Source organism: Scyliorhinus canicula, chromosome 2 (assembly GCF_902713615.1).
Source record: "Scyliorhinus canicula chromosome 2, sScyCan1.1, whole genome shotgun sequence".
In the NCBI taxonomy this organism is placed as follows: domain Eukaryota; kingdom Metazoa; phylum Chordata; class Chondrichthyes; order Carcharhiniformes; family Scyliorhinidae; genus Scyliorhinus; species Scyliorhinus canicula.
In genome coordinates, this window is record NC_052147.1 from 72922569 (window position 1) to 72940153 (window position 17585).

Genomic DNA, 17585 nt, shown 5'->3' on the forward strand with positions numbered 1-17585 from the left:
CGCCACCACCTCCCCATTACAAAAAAAATAACTTGTTTTGTGCTTCTCAAATGAAAAGAAACTAAAGGAGATCTTTGATAGAGATGACAAAACTGGAAAAAGGGTCATAAAATTCCATTCATATGGGTTACAGAATCAAAGAATGAGGTTGAAGGTAAAATCAGTCAATTTGCATTTCTGTTTGAACCATCACAAAGCATGCCACATGTCATGGACGTGGGCTGAGGGGAGTAAAAGGTTCCCTTGTTTAATTTATCTGTGTTTCTCACAGGAAGTAGTTGCAGTTTTGGTCTTGAGCACACATTTCCCGCTGTGGCCTAACCAGCGTTTTGTACAAAGAACAAAACAGCACAGGAACAGGCCCTTTGGTCCTCCAAGCCTGTACCGGTCACGATACTAACCTTGGCCAAAACCCTTACCACTTCCAAGTGCCGTATCCCTCTATACCCATCCTATCCAAGTATTTGTTGAGATGCCTTTTGAACACCATTATGTATCTGCTTCCACAACCTCCCATAGCAGCGCATTCCAGGCACACACCACCCTCTTGTGTAAAAAAAACCTGCCTTGCACATCTCCTCTAAACTTTGCCCCACGGACCTAAAGCCTGTGCCTCCTCCATCCTGGGAAAAAAAAGAGTGCCTGCCCATCCACTCTATCCATGCCCTCATAATATTGTAGACCTCAATCAGGTCCCCCCTCGACCTCCGTCATTCTAATGAAAAACGTCCGAGTTTATTCAGCCTCTCCACTTAGCTAACACACACCAGACCTGACAATATTCCGGTAAACCTCCTCTGCACTCTCTCCGCCATTCACGGCTGGATGTGGCAGGACAGCAGAGCTTAGACCTAATGCATTGGTTGTGGAATGGCTTAGCTCTGTCTATTTCTTGCTGCTTACGCCGTTTGGCACACAAGTAGTCGTGCGTTGTAGCTTCACCAGTTTGACACCTCAGTTTTAGGTGCACCTGATGTTGCTCCTGGCATGCTCACCTGCACTCATCATTGAACCAGGGCTGATCCCTGGCTCGGTGGTAATGGTAGAGTGGGAGATATGCCAGGCCTTGAGGTTGCAGGTTGTGGTTAAATACAGTTCTGCTGCTGATGGACCACAGCACCTCATGGGTGCTCAGTCTTGAATGGCGAGAACTGTTCGAAGTTTATGCCCCTTAGCACGGTAGTAGTGTCACAAAACATCAATGTGAAGACGGGTCTTTGTCTCCACAAGGACTGTGTGGTAGTCACTTCTACTGATGATACGGTCATGGACAGATGCATCTGCAGCAGGCAGATTGGTAAGGATGGGGCCAAGTATGTTTCTCTCTCGTTGGTTCTCTCACCACCTGCTGCAGTCCCAGTCTAGCAGTTATGTCCTTTCGGACTCGGCCAGCTCAAGGACATGGATCCACAAATAGAACCTGACGAGTCTGGTGGAGTAAGTCAAAAAGGACCTGCAGAGATGGGGCCCACTCTCACTCGCAGGTTCTGTCCCACTTCCCCTTCCTGTTCAGATACCTCCTGATCTACATCCCCAAGGCCGTTTTCAACACATTCGACTGTCTGTATTCGGAGTAGTGGTAGTGGTGGATGGTGGTAGCGGTGTGGTGTGTGTCCATCCAAACGAAAGTCCTACAAAGGAAAAGAAACTTAGGAGGCCTGGCTCTCCCGAACCTACAGTTCTAACACTGGGCGGCCACCACAGAAAGAGTATGGGGATGGGTTAAGGAACCAGGAGCAGAGTGGGTGAAGATGGAGGAGTGTTCCTGTACAGGAACGTCCTCCTGAGCCCTAGCCTCGCTCACCCATCCCTCCAAGCCAAATACACAAGGGGCCCAGTGGTAGTAACCACACTCCAGATGTGGTACCAAATGAGGCAATACTTTGGCCTAACCAAAATATCCACCATGGCCCCCATCTGCAACAGCCACAGGGTCACTCCCGCAATAATGGACGTCACCTTCAAAAAGGTGGACACAAATCGAGGGGACCCTGGGGAGGTTCCAGTTACCAAGAGGAAACAACCCGAGATACATTCAGGTCCAAAACTTCCTCTGCAAGAAAACAGCATACCCTCAGATACCAGGACACTCGTTAGTAAAAGAACTGCTGGACACAGGCGACCAGGAAACTCTGTGGACTATTGGAGGAGGTATACTCCTCCCTGGCCAAGACAAGGAAAAAAATAGGAGGAGGAACTAGGCACGGAACTGAGAGGAAAAGGGAGTGGGTGGGAAGGAAGGAACGAAGACACACAAAACGAACGTAAGGGACAAAGGACAAAGTCACAGGGGACTGGTCTGAGGGCAAACTAAAGCCCAAAACAAACTAAGTAGACACTTGGAAATAAAGCTTTGGCTACATTGTAATTGCAAATTATGTATGCCGACGAAAGGGAGGGGGGGGGGGGGGGGGGGGGGGGTGTCACGGCCACATTTGTAGTGAAGAAACTTGCTTGTAAATATTTGTGTTGGCTTCTTTGGTGTGATTTCAGAATTTGTATTTTATGAATTGTTGAAAATATGGAAATTCAACAAAAGCATTTTCGAACAGGATGGCAAGCTTCCAGCTCATTACAATAGTTCTTTGAATGATGAAGACTTCTGTCGTAAGCAGTCCTTATTCTTATGAAAGTTAAGAGAAATAATGACTGTCAAACTAGGGGAAATAGTATTACAGATGCTGGTAAAGGCGCAACATTTTGCATCTCTATATCACCTTTAATGTAGCAAAGTTACCCAAGATGCTTCATAGAAGTGCAATCAGACACAATTTGACACTAAGGACATTAGAGTAATTAAAAGTTGGTTAAGAAAAGACAGGTTTTAAGGAGCATCTTAAAAGGAGAGATGTGGAGAAATGGAGAAATTTAGGGAGGGAATTCCAGAGCTTGGGGGCCAAGGCAGTTGAAAACATTGCTGCCAATGGTTGAATGATTAAACTGGGATGTGCAAGAAGCCAAAATTGGAGGAGTGTCGAGATTTAAAAAGACATGTAGAGCTGGAGGTGGTTGGAATGAAAGGAAGTCATTAAGAAATCATGAAAACAAAGATCAAAATTTTAAGTTGAGATTTTATGGGACCAAAAGTCTACTTATGCAGCTCGCAGAAGATGCTAGGTGAACTAGCCTTGGTGTGAGTTAGGATTTGGGCAGGATTGTCTTAGATGATCTCAAGTCGATGCAAACTAGAAGATGGGAAGCTGGTCAGGAGAGCATTAGAATAGTAAAGGACCAATGGAATGGATTAGGATTTCAGCAGAAAAGCTGAGTTCGGGATGGATTGCGACACAACAGTAGATAGAAATAGGTGGTCTTGAAAATGGAATGAATGCGTGGTGTTGTGACAATAAATCGTAGCCACGAATAAATTACGGCCACATTGAACTTTTAAGACATTTGTTTTTAAAAAAGGACATACGAGCCAAAGATGGCTGAGAATGTAAATTCTGAAAATGTAATTCAGTGACTAAAATTGCATTTGACTAAGTAGTCCAGAGAGAACGTAATGTCATACCTTTTTTAAGACAGAGACACTTCAAAGGAAGGAGATACAATGCAAAAACTGAACTGTAATCTCCTGTGGAGAAAATGGAGGCTGATTACCAGCTCAGCAGAAACCATCACCTGTGAGCTATATTCCAGACAGTGGACATGATGCAAGTTGAAAGAAAGCAGTCTGGGTAAAAGATATATTTGTGTTTTCCCCCCTTCCAGGAATACATAAGAAAAGGGGTTAAAAAAACAACTGCAGCCCTGGTATCTGGGGGCTGGTCTGGTGCTCAGCTGGGATAGTGTTTGCTGCAAAAGTCCTAACTGAAGAACATCCACTAGGCATCCCTGTGCTTGCAGATAAAAAAAATGTCTCTGATTGCTGGAAGCATGTCAGCAACACCACAGATGAAAAGGGCAGCATAGTGGTTAGCACTGTTGCTTCACAGCGCCAGAGTCCCAGGGTCGATTCCCGGCTTTGGTCATTGTTTGTGTGGAGTCTGCATGGGTTTCCTCTGGGTGCTCCTGTTTCCTCTCAAGTCCTGAAAGATGTGCTTGTTCAATGAATTGGACATTCTGAATTTTCCCTCTGTGTACCCGAACATGCGCCGGAGTATGGCGACTAGGGGATTTTCACAGTACCTTCAATGCAGTGTTAAAGTAAGCCTACTTGTAATAATAAGAAAGATTATTAAAAGGAAATCGGGCAAATTGTTTCAGCAAACGTGCAGAACCAAGAATCTCCAAACCTATGCATTACTGGAATCACCAAACTTAACAGCTGCAACATTTCATCATTTAATCTTCACTAACAAGCCAAAGACTGATTTATGCATTTTTAAAAACTTTTATTTTTGGACTCACTTTCCTTTCTAATCTGTGTGCATGGGTGTTGCATTTTATTATTTTTTTCTTGCATTTTACTAACTAATAAACTCACTCTTTAACTCAAGGAAGCCTGGCTAAGTTGTTCCTTTTAAAACAGAAATACATTTGGACTGGAATAAGGTATCTACAAAAGAAGGGATTATTTTTAAATTAACCTTGTTGCGACCAAGTGAGGGGGCCAAATAGGTAAGGGGAGCCAGTTCATCCTTCCTCACCTGGGAGCATAACAGTTTAAGGGCATCTCGTCCGAATCATAACAAATTAGGGGACCTCACACGGGAACTGGTCATAACTGTGATTAGAAGCTGTGGACCTGGGTGGCATGGCGGTGAAGTGGTTAGCGCTGCTGCCTCACGATGCCGAGGACCCATATTCAATCCCGGCCTCAGGTCACCATCTGATTGATTGATTTATATTGCCACATGTACTGAAGTACAGTGAAAAGTATTTTTCTGTGGCCAAGGGAACGTACACAGTATGTACATAGTAGACAAAATAATAATCAACAGAGTACATTGACAATGGTACATCAACAAATAGTGATTGGTTACAGTGCGGAACAAGGGCCAAACAAGAGCAGCAAAGGGCATTGTGAATAGTGTTCTTACAGGGATCAGATCAGTCCAAGGTAGAGTCATTGAGGAGTCTAGCAGCTGTTCCTATGTCTGGATGTGCGGTTCTTCGGACCTCTATATCTTCTGCCTGATGGAAGGGTCTGGAAGAGGGCAAAGCCTGGGTGTGAGGCGTCACTGACAATGCTGCCTGCCTTCCTGAGGCAGCGGGAGGTGTAGACAGAATCAATGGGAGGATGGCAAGCTTGTGTGATGCGTTGGGCTTAGTTCACCACACTCTGCAGTATCTTGCGATTTTCGGCTGAGCAGTTGCCATACCAAGCTGTAATGCAGCCGGATAGGATATTTTCTATGGCACATCTGTAGAAGTTTGAGAGAGTCGACGCAGACATGCCAAATTTCTTTAGCTTCCATAGGATGTAGAGACGTTGTTGAGCTTTCTTGACTGCTGCATCAACATGAGTGGACCAGGGCAGACTGTTGGTGATGGTTATCCCCAGGAACGTAAAGCTATTGATCATCTACAATTCAGAGCCATTGATGTCGATGAAGTCGATGATCACTTCCTTCATCATTCCAACATTTAGTGAGAGGTTGTTTTCGGTACACCATGCAACCAAGTGATCTATCTCCCTTCTATAGACTGATTCATCGTTGTTTGAGATACGGTCCACCACAGTTGTGTCATCTGCAAACTTAAATTGGAGTTGAACCTTGCCATGTACAGGCAGTACAGTAGAGGGCTGAGCATACATCCTTGCGGGGCCCCGGTGTTGAGGACTATTGTGGAAGAGGTGCTGTTACCTATCCTGACAGATTGCGGTCAGTTGGTGAGGAAGTCAAGGATCCAGCTGCACAGGGAGAGGTCAAGTCCAAGGTTGACAAGTTTGATTATCAGTCTTGTCGGGATGATGGTGTTGAAGGCGGAGCTGTAGCCTATGAACGGCAGTCTGACTTTGGTGTCCTTGTTGTCGAGATGTTCAAGTGTTGATTGTAGGGCCACAGAGATAGCATCTGCTGTGGTTTGGTTGCTGCGGTAGGCGAACTACAATGGACTATGGGCGGAGAGGTTCTCGGCGGCTTCAATGGCACCTGGCTGTTTTTTTGGCCTCGGGGAGTTTCTCCACGCCGAGGCTGCACTTTTTTTTGGCACGGGGAGTTTCTACACGCCGAGGCTGCACTGAAGAGATTTCCTAACGGCTGCTCCCAGAATGGAGCGGCGTTTTGTTCCACAGCCCCGACAACATTCCCGCATCATGTGCGCTTTCAGTCCCCCCTCCTATGAACTATCTGTGCTATCTGCCCCCCTCCTCCCCACGCTTTCTGCCCCACCCCCCAACCTTGTCGATACTCCTGGGAATCTCCCCTCACCCATTGGCAAATCTCCCATTCAGGGCCTGACCCCTGGCAGTGCCAACCTGGCACCATAACAGTATCACCCAGATACCCTGGCAGTGGTAGCAATGCCAGGCTGCCAATGCCAAGATGCCCAGGTACCACCCTACGCTGCCTCACCCACTCAGAGGTCTGCAATGGCCTGTGATTTCCAGCCCCCTGCCCCCGGAGGTGCCGTTATACCTGGTTCACGTTTGTGTGGACCAGTACAAACGGCATCCTGGCTCAGATGTTGACACCTGGGCGCCGGGTAAATCCAGCCTCTGGGGATTTAAATATGCAGGGGGCGAGATCCAGATTGCGCTGGGCTCAGTCAGTCGGATGGTCCACGATCGGTCTGGTGTTCAGTGTGGAGCCTGATTATGGGCTCCTCAGCAATTCATCTGTTGCACCCGGATCCATGCTGGGAGCAACAGGGTCTCTTAATCGCACCCATAGTCATTATTAACATATTAAATAACCTCCCACAAAAGGGGTACTCTTGGTACCTGTCAAAGAGGAAGAAGTTATCTTTAAAGGTTCTTGCTTTGCATTGCCATTCTGATAAATTGCAAACTCTGCTGCTGCTACTTAAATGCTGGTAGCCACTCATGAACAAGTTTCCAAAAATAAATGTTTATGATAAACAGCTGCAGTTAGAACTCCAATGGAAATAATAACACTGCCATGCTGTTCTTCAGCTCCAAAAACTCGGTGAACAGATAATTATCATGTTGAAAGGTTTCACCTTTGGTGAAAAAAATTGAGGATGACTGCTACCCTTAGGCTGGAGAGTTATACAGATTTTCTTCTAATTCTGAGCGAGTCCAGTGAGTTCAATCCATTTTATGAACAAATCAAGGCAGCTTAAGTATGTTAGAAAACACCCATGTGACAAGAGTCCCAAATTGAAGAAGGTGTTGGAAAAACTCAGCTGGTCTAGCAGCATCTGTGGACAGAGAAACAGAGTTAACATTTCAAGACCAACATGACCCTTCTCAGAGTCATATTGGACTCGAACTATTAACTGTTCATACCTTCTGCTGAAATAGCATTCAAAAGTATTTTGCTATTATGACTACAGTCCCGGGTAGATGCAGAGAGAATTGAGTTAAGTTGCTTATTACTGTGTTGATAAGATCTGGAGGAATTGTTATAATCTGGGATCTAAAGTATTTAACTAAAATTTGTGCCACAGTCCCATTTGTTTGCGCTAGCTTGTTGGTTTTCTAAAAATGGCTGCAAATTATTGCCATAACCAGCTAAACATGCAAACAGCCAATTAGAGCATAATTTTCTTGGTTTTATTTATATGCATGCCCTGAAAGGAGAGCATTGTTTTACTCATTATAAAGCTTCATTGGTTACTGCTGTAAAGATTGTATAGCCTGGGTGGTTGGAAAATAATAAACTTTACAAAACCAAAAGGGGCCACATTACAGGAAGGATGTGATTGCACTGGATGGGGTGCAGAGGGGACTAAGCAGGATGTTGCCTGGGATGGAACATTTAAATTACAGTGAGTTTGGATAGGCTTGTGTTGTTTTCTTTGGAGCAGAGAAGATGGAGGGGCCAACGTGATGGAGGTGTACAAAATTTTGAGGAGCATGGACAGGATGGATAGGGAGCAGCTGTTCCCCTCAATTGAAGGGTCAGCCATGAGGTGACACAGGTTCAAGGTGAGAGGCAGGAGGTTTAGGGGGTATTTGAGGAAAACTATTTTACCCAGAGGGTAGTGACGGTCTGGAATGGGAGGTGGTAGAGGCGGGTTGCCTCCCACCCTTTAAAAAGTACCTTGATGAGCACGTGGCACATCATAATATTCAAGGCTATGTGGCAAGTGCTGGTAAATGGAATGAGGTAAGTAGGTCAGGTGTTTTTCACGTGGCAATGTTGATGCGATTTGAAGGGCTGAAGGGCCTTTTCTGCACTGAGATTCTGTTATCTTCTCATTTAATCTACTTTGTGGGTAGTGAAAGCCTGTTCCAATACCCGAACAAAACAACCTGACATAAAAAAAAAGGATTGGTCTAATAGTGCACCTTCTGGTGTTTTGTACAATGTTAATTGACCTTACATAAGTTCATCTCTGCTATCTAAATCATAACATGCTGATCTGTCTTATCACTTTTCTGAAAAATCAGTCAATATTCTCTGTAGTGTGTGGAAGGTGATTAAAATGAAAAGAAAAATGCAAGTTTACATTTGTTGCAAATGTGGTTCTTGAATGGATGCTATTCAATTTTAATAAAAAAGTTAGAGTAATATTGAAAATACACATTTAATTTTTAAAATTGCATCTGAAGGTACTAACAATTGTGAAGGATCTGATCGCATCATTTATAAGCATGGAGTTTAGAACAAAATGGACAGATTTTTAATTAAATGTGCAATTATTTCAAACATAAATCATATTTTATCTCTCGTATCTTACCTGTTATCCCACGAATTCATGCCAAGAATATTCAGCAGCATCCTGCAATAGTAAAACACAGACTGAGGCTCCTGTGGGCATGGTTGCTCCTGCTCCATTGCTTTCATATTTAGGTCATTGCCATGCTTCTCCACAAACTCTTTCTCTTCCGTGTACTGCTTCAGAATCGCATTCATTACATCATTTTCCTGTTTCTCTGAAATACAAACAGGAGGGGGAGTAGGGATATTAAGTTGCACACCAGCTCTCTGGAGACACTCTGGACTGGTGGAACCCAAGTACTGCAGCATCTCATCCAAGGCATCTTCATCATCACGAATTACATCCCAAGATGGCACTATTTCCCTGCATCTTCTTTTTATTTGAGGTACCAAATATTCCCTTAAATTATCATCAGTTTCTGTCTCATTGAAGGCAGGTTCCACCATCTGTTCTTCTTTTCGAAGATTTGTGAACGTGTGAGCAATTGGCCTTTGTTGGCAGCAGTGAGGTGGTCCATATAGAATTGCAGAATCCCAGGAGTATTTACCAGATATATCACGCACCACAACTCTAACATTTGAAGTAGCTGTTGAGAGTCCAGCTGACATCCCCCCTCCTGGGATATTGTCCTCAACAGGGATTTCCAGGTATGAGATAAGGGTAGAACTGTTCAGCACGAAAAATTGGAGATTGGGGTTCTCAAAAAGTTCAGGGGAAAGCTCAGTACAGTCAGTGAAGGGGTTATCATGGTTTTCACTTATTAAACTGGTCAGCATGGCAGGGCCACCACTCAATGGATAATGGCCAACGTGGTTCACCAAATGAATTATCACAGTCCGGGCAGCAACTGAAATCAAACCTTGCTGAATACGGCTTCTCACTGTAAAATATATGAAGGACATATGTTGTAAAATCATTTTTTGGATTGATTACTAATTTTAGTAAATTTAACTAATAAATCATTACATTTAGCTCAATTTGAACACCTTCCAAGAGACCTTGTAAAGAACCACCTGGTCAGTCGGAGGACTATTTTCACTGGATTGCTTTAGATTAATAATCTGCATTGATAAAATGCAGATCGTAATAACTGCAATAAGAATTACAGTATATATTCATATTCAAACAGTCAACCTAAATTCACACACACAAAACACCATTCATTTTAACTACTGGTAGATTTAAATTCTGGTCTGCATAATGAGGTAGAGGACTGTTGTTTCTCCTTGGCACCTGGGTTTCAATCCAGTGAAGATGGAAGATCTTTTATTTTAAATACATTTGATCTGTTTCAATATAGCACACAAGAAACTACACTACAAAACCAACAACAGGTAAGAAAAATAGAAAACTTAAGACTACAAAAGAAATACTTCAAATTTAATTTGTAATAAACTAGACTTTGAGACAATGCCAAGATTGGGGAAAAATAATTATTTAGTGTTGAAAACCTCATATTAACTTTAAATACTTAATTAAAATAAAAGAATTTCAGTTGCTCCTAGCCATTGACAGGAACACTAAAAATTCCCATTTTTGAAACTACTCCCAAAATCAAACTGCTTATAGTCTATCTGAATTTCCAAGTGGTTATTTTATTACTATTTTCTCTATCCAATTGCCTGCTAATATAGCAGATTTCCCTCAGATGGTGAAAATTTGCTGAAATTATATGGAGTGCTACAATTGATTTTCTAAAGCAAGGATTGCTGACTCTCATTCAAAAGTCAAATCAGTGATCTTATGGAGGATTTAATCTGTTAAACAGGATTGCAGGCTCTTCTGTAGGTCACACAAATCAACGCATCATTGTTTTAAATGAGGACATCTGATAAATAACACTTCAAGTTTACAACCTTCCCATAATTCCATAACTTTCTCCAGTGGTCTCTTGTGTGAATACCTAATGCACTAAATGTTGTGGCATACCAATTGTACACTGCATCAAGATCAGGAAGAGGCCACGGAACCATGTTGGATTCTTTATTTTTTCCAATATACTGGGAGCCTGAACACAGGAAAATGCATCTAAAACATATGCTTTCAACATACTGGCTACTGTTGTTACTTCAGCAATATTGCATATTTCCTCCAAAAGGCTTTATGAATGTCCAGAATAGACCAACAATACCAATAGCACTAGATGATACAAGGGAGCCTTGTACTTTGGATTTGCCAAAGCCTAGATTGATAGCCAAACACCACGGTTAGTACCACTCAAAGTGGCTCCTCTTCATTTTAGGGCACAGAGCTGATAATCTCTTTTAAGGAAGTAACGTACATTGAATGGACAAAATTTAGTGGATGTGATATACAACTGGTATGCCACAACATTTAGTGCACGAGGTATTCACACAAGAGGCCACTGGAGAGGGATATGGAATTATGGGAAGGTTGTAAACTGAATTAAAATCTGCTTAGAAGGGAGGAAATGGAAAGCAATTTCTTAAGAGTGGTTAGAAATGGGCCCTGGCCCCTCAAAGGGTTTTAAGCTTGGGCTCTTTGTGTTCATTGTGTAAATGAATGATTTGGATTGAGGGCTAGAGCTAGAGCAGTGCTGTCCAATATGGTCATCACATGTGGCAAATTAGCTACAGATATATGGCAAATTGATACTGTTCATTTCAGAGGTACACAATATTGAGTTCTATTAAAATTGCAGTTGTGGGTATGATTATGAGTGTCACTTGCTAGGCCACTATGCGTCCTTAATTGAGCAAGGAGGAATCAACCACACTGATGCCAATTTGGAGTCACATATCGGTCAGACTCCGACTATGCTCGTCACAATATAGGTAGTTGTCAGGTTTCCAATTACCTGGAAACTGAATGACCACTTACTCCTTGAAGCAGACAAATTCTATTCATTAACTGCTCTGTTCCTATTATCTCTGGGTGTCCCCAAATGATTATATATTTAGATGTTAAGGATTAAACTGTGAAGCAATGAAGGCCTTCTAAAGCACAGCTGCCGGGTTGTTCTCAAAGCTTTCTTGGTGAATATAATGACACAGGGAATGTTAACTGAAGAACTTTGTTTTGTATAGCTCATATAATTTGCAAAACAGTTGAGGTGTGTGTGTGTGTATGTATGTGAGTGACAGAGTGCTATATGGCTGCCAATGAGGGTTTAAATATGCAATTTTGGTGAACTGGGGTGGTGCAACAGCATACAAATGTATTTGACCTACACCTTAATAGATCAGTTCAAACGAGCAACTGAAAAGAAGAATGCCAAAAGCGTAAAAAGGGAGATTACAGAAGGTTGGTCATGGGCAGAAGTCTATTAAATGCTTGTACACCGCATCCAGAAATGGAAGGTGACAGCATAAGACAGGCAAGAGTTAGGTGTGTAGAAGCCAATACTTGAGATTTGTTGATTCTTTTTGCTCCAAGATTCCTCATGGGTCGAGTGGTTTACTCTTAAAGAAATGTTTATCTCAAATAATTTGGAGCATAGAGAAGCAGAATACTTCTGTTAACAGATTGACACAGTGTAACAGCAGACTTACTTTGTGGAACAATTTTGGAACTGCCAAGCTTTTACTCAATTCAAACCAGGCAAACCGACTGTGATTGGTCAAAGCATTACCATGGGAATGATTGTTCCCCCCAAGCTTTTGTTTAGTTGAAAATGACTCAATGCATGGACATGCTCCTCTATCTGCAAAGGACAGGGCCCCTTGTGTGAATATATGTAGCTTCTTGCACACGTAAGTGAGCTGGACCGATAATTGTAAGGAACCTCTTAAATCCTTGTCCGATCCTCGTGCCCCTTTTAATCCCTCTGCTGCTGGCTGCTTCAACACTGCAGGTTGTTTTTAAAAGTAGTCTTTTGATTTCAAACTGCAACCCCCCCCCCCCCCCCCCCGCAAGCTACTATTTGAACTGCCCTTGGCACACCCCTTGATGCAGTATGCCCTGTGGCATAGCTCGTGATGTCATTTTGATGGACTTGGCATCTCAAGTCCATATATCTCAAAACTACATATATCTCAAAACTACATAACAGCAGATCCATGTTTTACAATTCTTCAGAGGGTACATGAGGAGGACAATCTAATAGAAATAATCTACATGTATTTTCAGACAGACGTTTCGCATAGGAGGCATTTTAAGATAAAGATGTGTGCAATTAATGGCAAAATAGTTAATTCAATTGCAACTAAAAGCTTCTGGTGGGAAGGGAGTGATCAATTAAGCTCCATTGGATCCTTTACTATTCAAGCTATTCATGAAAGACATGAGCATATTAAAGAAATTGCCAGCAATAGCAAGGTATCTGGTGAGGTACGACTCTGAAGGTACCTAAACAAATTAGGTATATGAGTTATAGTGGGAGCAATTGGATTTTTGTTAAAGCAGATTAAATAATGAACCAAGACATGTAAATAATGAAGGAGCAAATGTGAATAAAGATGGAAAAGGAACATTATTCACCATGCAGTTAATCCAAAGCTTTCAACAAAGCAATTTATTAATATGCATTCCAGAAGAATCGGCTATTAAAACAAATTATTCTAACAGTTTACAGATAAAAGAGGCCAATTTTGGGCATCTTATCTGCACATTAACACTGAGATGATGAAGAGAAACAAGTTTGATCCAAGACTTAGAACTTTAAATGTTTAAGATGTATGACCAGAACTGAATTTGAGGGTAGAACAATTGTATCAAACGTGAGCTGAGGTTGATAAAATAATGGTCCAAACTTTCCAAGGAGCAGTAATTACCATCATTGGCAGCACCGCTCCTACTTTTCTGTGCCACAACACAACTCTGCATTTATAGCTGGATTTTCCTATCTCGATTTCTTTAGAAATGTGGAGTGGCCTTCCATTGAACTGGGGCCGGGGGAGGAGGAGAAGAGAGAGAGAGAGAGGTGATAGAAGCCACACCCTTTTTGACACCAGTTACCACATTCTGCTAAGTGCTCACTAACACATTGAAGTTTTGAGATAGTTAAACAGCTTTTTCAGTGTTAGTGAGGGACTGTGAATGTGGTAGCAGGCAAGCGAATAGCCAGGCAGGTGAACAGATGAATGTGTAAATGGTGAGGGTGCATCTGGGTGGTGGTAGGGGGCAAATTAGTGAGATAGGTTGGGGTAAAGTGAGTGGGGTTAGGTGAGGAGGAATTCCAGGTGAGGTCAGATGGGGGAAAGTCAGGAAAGTGTCACTGGGAAGTGTCACAGGTGTAAGGCTACAATTTCTCTGTCTAACTTTGCCTGGGTGACTATCCAGCCAAGTATGTTGGAACTGTCCGAAGTCTCCAAATCTAACTTCGAGTCAGAGAGTTTTCAGTGGGTCCTGGGGAATTGACCATTGGAGATTTAAATTTCCTGGTAAATTCCCATGGAGCCACTATGCTGGGTCTTCAGAGGAGCCGCAATGAGCATCTCCGTATCCGGTAATCTGGATGCGTGAAGATCTGGGCAAATAAAGTGTAAAAATTACAAGCATTAGGGCAGCACGGTGGTTAGCGCTGTAGCCTCACGGTGCCAGGGTCCCAGGTTCGATCCCGGCTCTGGGTAACTGTCTGTGTGGAGTTTGCACATTCACCCCGTGTTTGCGTGGGTTTCGCCCTCACAACCCAAAGATGTGCAGGGTAGGTGGATTGGCCACACTAAATTGCCCAATTTGAAAAAATGAATTGGGTACTCTAAATTTATTTAAAAAACGTTTCTCTGCAATTTAGGATGACGTGTAGTCATCCTGGCAGCACGGTAGCATGGTGGTTAGCATAAATGCTTCACAGCTCCAGGGTCCCAGGTTCGATTCCCGGCTGGGTCACTGTCTGTGTGGAGTCTGCACGTCCTCCCCGTGTGTGTGTGGGTTTCCTCCGGTTTCCTCCCACAGTCCAAAGATGTGCGGGTTAGGTGGATTGGCCATGCTAAATTGCCCGTAGTGTCCTAAAAAGTAAGGTTAGGGGGGGGGGGGGGGGGGTTGTTGGGTTACGGGTATAGGGTGGGTACGTGGGTTTGAGTAGGGTGATCATGGCTCGGCACAACATTGAGGGCCGAAGGGCCTGTTCTGTGCTGTACTGTTCTATGTGTATGTATTATGCCTCATTCTTGATGGGTTCTGGAGTAATGCCTCCATTATAAAGTTGGCTTAATTTTAGATGATTTTTTTTGATGTCCAACTATTATAATGTACAGATTTTATCAATTGCAACGTGTGCAATTTCTGAGGATGTAGGCCGACTGAGAAAGAAGGATGATGATGATGAGTATACATTTAGCGCAGCCACAGTTTCTGCTGCTTAAAATATAGCTTGCAGAAGAAGTAACTTCTCCATTGGTCAAATTAATATTTTAGAATTCCTCCCAAAGGAATGGACAGTAGAGTCAAAAGGTCTTTAGAATTGTTTGAAACCTGATTAATTAAATATCAGACAATATATAAAGATTTCAATTATATTCCCTTCCCCAACCTTTTTTTTAAAAATAAAAAAACATTGGCTCAAAATCTGGTTAGGAATAAGAGTTACAAGTATGAGAAGTGATGTGGAACACGATGGGTTTTTGAGCTTCTGATATTACAAATAAAGGATAAGCGAAAATGAAAATGTAGGATGTGAAGTGAAATTCATATTTTAGTTTTTGGAGGAAGGATAGAAAAATATTACAAATGATTCTGCAGGATATTAAATTTGGGAGGAGCCCATGAGATATCACATTCGAAGGAATGGGACTGACAGCCTGAATGGCACTTTATGGTTATAGCTGCTGTAACTCAACTTAGTTTAAAAATATGCTTCACAGATTTCTGGAAGAACAAACCATTTGATGTGGTAGAAAAAGGCTACTAAATTATTTAAAGACAACAAGTTTTAATGTAATTTTGGCACATAAGATTGAATGAATCCGGTGGCAAAGTCGAAAGGCAATTTAAAAATGCAACTGAAATATATTTAGAATATTAAAAGATTCTATCTCAGACACGTTTTTTCCGCATTTATTGAATTCTCAATAGATCATTTCAAAGGTAGGTAGTACAGATGTCTTTTCAAACCCTCTTTTGATTGTAAGCCTGTAGATGATTATCTTTATTTTACTATCAGGACATTGCTTTTGACAAATGGCCAACTGCCTTGCTTCAGTGCTGTTGCATTTAGTAATTACCTCTTATCCTACTGACAACTATCAATCATGCTTGTTGAATCCAATGCTGAGCTTATTAGAGACAGCTATGTTTAGAGGACTTTGGCACTTCACCAATGGTTCAAAACTGCTTGAAAAGAACTAAACATGCTTTGGACAATGCAGTGATGATTAGTAATTTTTGTTCCAATGAAAAGCATCGCGTAGATGCTATAAGCAAGAAAAATCACCTGCTGTTAGCACATAGCAAAAGGGCTCAGCATTTATCTAATCTCTAATACCATTTTGGTGCCCTGAAGGAAACTCAACATGAATAGTGAATAGCACTACATAAAGCCTGTCATACAGATATTGAACTCATCTGTTTCAATTTTTTGTTTGCTTCCAGACATCAGGATTTTCTCTCCTTTATATCCGGAGAGAAAAGATCATGTTACATATGTATTTTAAATATCTAAATGTGAGATAGATTCACAATTACACCACTTAAGTGCCAATCACAATTCTAATATCGTAAAAGCCAAAACTGAAAGTTAAATTGAACATTAAAAATAAATTAAGGTGCAATTATGTGATTATTCAAAAGTTTCCATTTTTGATTATCGAGATTACTATCTTGTAATCACATTTTAGGCATCAGATTCCCAAAATAATTCATAGAATTTACAGTGCAGAAGGAGGCCATTTGGCCCATCACGTCTGCAGCGGCTCTTTGAAAGAGCACCCTATCCAAGCCCACACCTCCACCCTATCCCCATAACCCAGTAACCCCACCCAACACTAAGGGCAATTTTGGACACTAAGGGCAATTTAGCATGGCCAATCCACCTGACCTGCACATCTTTGGACTGTGGGAGGAAACCGGAGCACCCGGAGGAAACTCACACACACACACGGGGAGAACATGCAGACTCTGCACAGATAGTGACCCAAGCCGGGAATCGAACCTGGGACACTGGAGCTGTAAAGCAATTGTGCTAACCACCATGCTACCTTGCCGCAAATAATTGTTTCATAAAAGTACAATATCTGAAAATATGAAAATGCACGAATCGTTGAAGTCTGCAGGGCTATGTTCCATAAGTATTTATATATTCTGCACAAAACTAAGTAATTAAGAGAGTGAAAATGTGTGAAAATGTAATTCCAAAATGTTGGGCATCAGCAACTTAACAGCAGACATTTTGGGCAGCTTATTTATCATGAGCACTGCATGAAGATATGAAACAAATTGAACATGTTTAGAAGTACAAAGATAGCATTTTACTTTGTTCCTAAAATTAATACGAAATTTGCACTAAAATAATAATATATCTTAACAAGAAAATAAATCTCTGAAAATAAAATTTCTGCAAGGGAGCTAACCAACTGAAAATTGCTTGCATTTCAAACAAATGATGTGTAAAATGCCCACAACTGACATATAGCTGTTTTATCACTTAACAAAGCTCAACAAGGGAGGGAAGGCTAGATGATGATGGAGACGTAACATACCATTCAGTCCCCACCCACCCCCCCACTCCAGTTATTCTGCCATTCAAAGTAATCATGGTTTGTGCCATAAGTCTATCCATCTCCCTTGGCTTCATTATTACAACCTTGTCTGACAAAAAAACTATTGATCTTGGATTTAAACGTAAGCTAGCAGATACTGCTTTTTGTCGGAGTCTTTCATACTTCAGTTACTTGGGATATCACTTATCCCTTTTTTGAACTGTGAAATCTCAAGAAATATCAGTTTAT

At 42.0% G+C, this 17585-nt stretch overlaps 1 protein-coding gene across 1 annotated transcript in view; it reads right to left on the bottom strand.

The window, feature by feature from the left end:
• ralgapa1 (Ral GTPase activating protein catalytic subunit alpha 1) overlaps positions 1–17585 on the bottom strand; it is a 338673-nt gene that overhangs the window by 112821 nt on the left and 208267 nt on the right. The window contains 1 exon segment of the mRNA XM_038790243.1: positions 8758–9619. Within this exon segment, the coding sequence (XP_038646171.1) occupies positions 8758–9619 (862 nt within the window).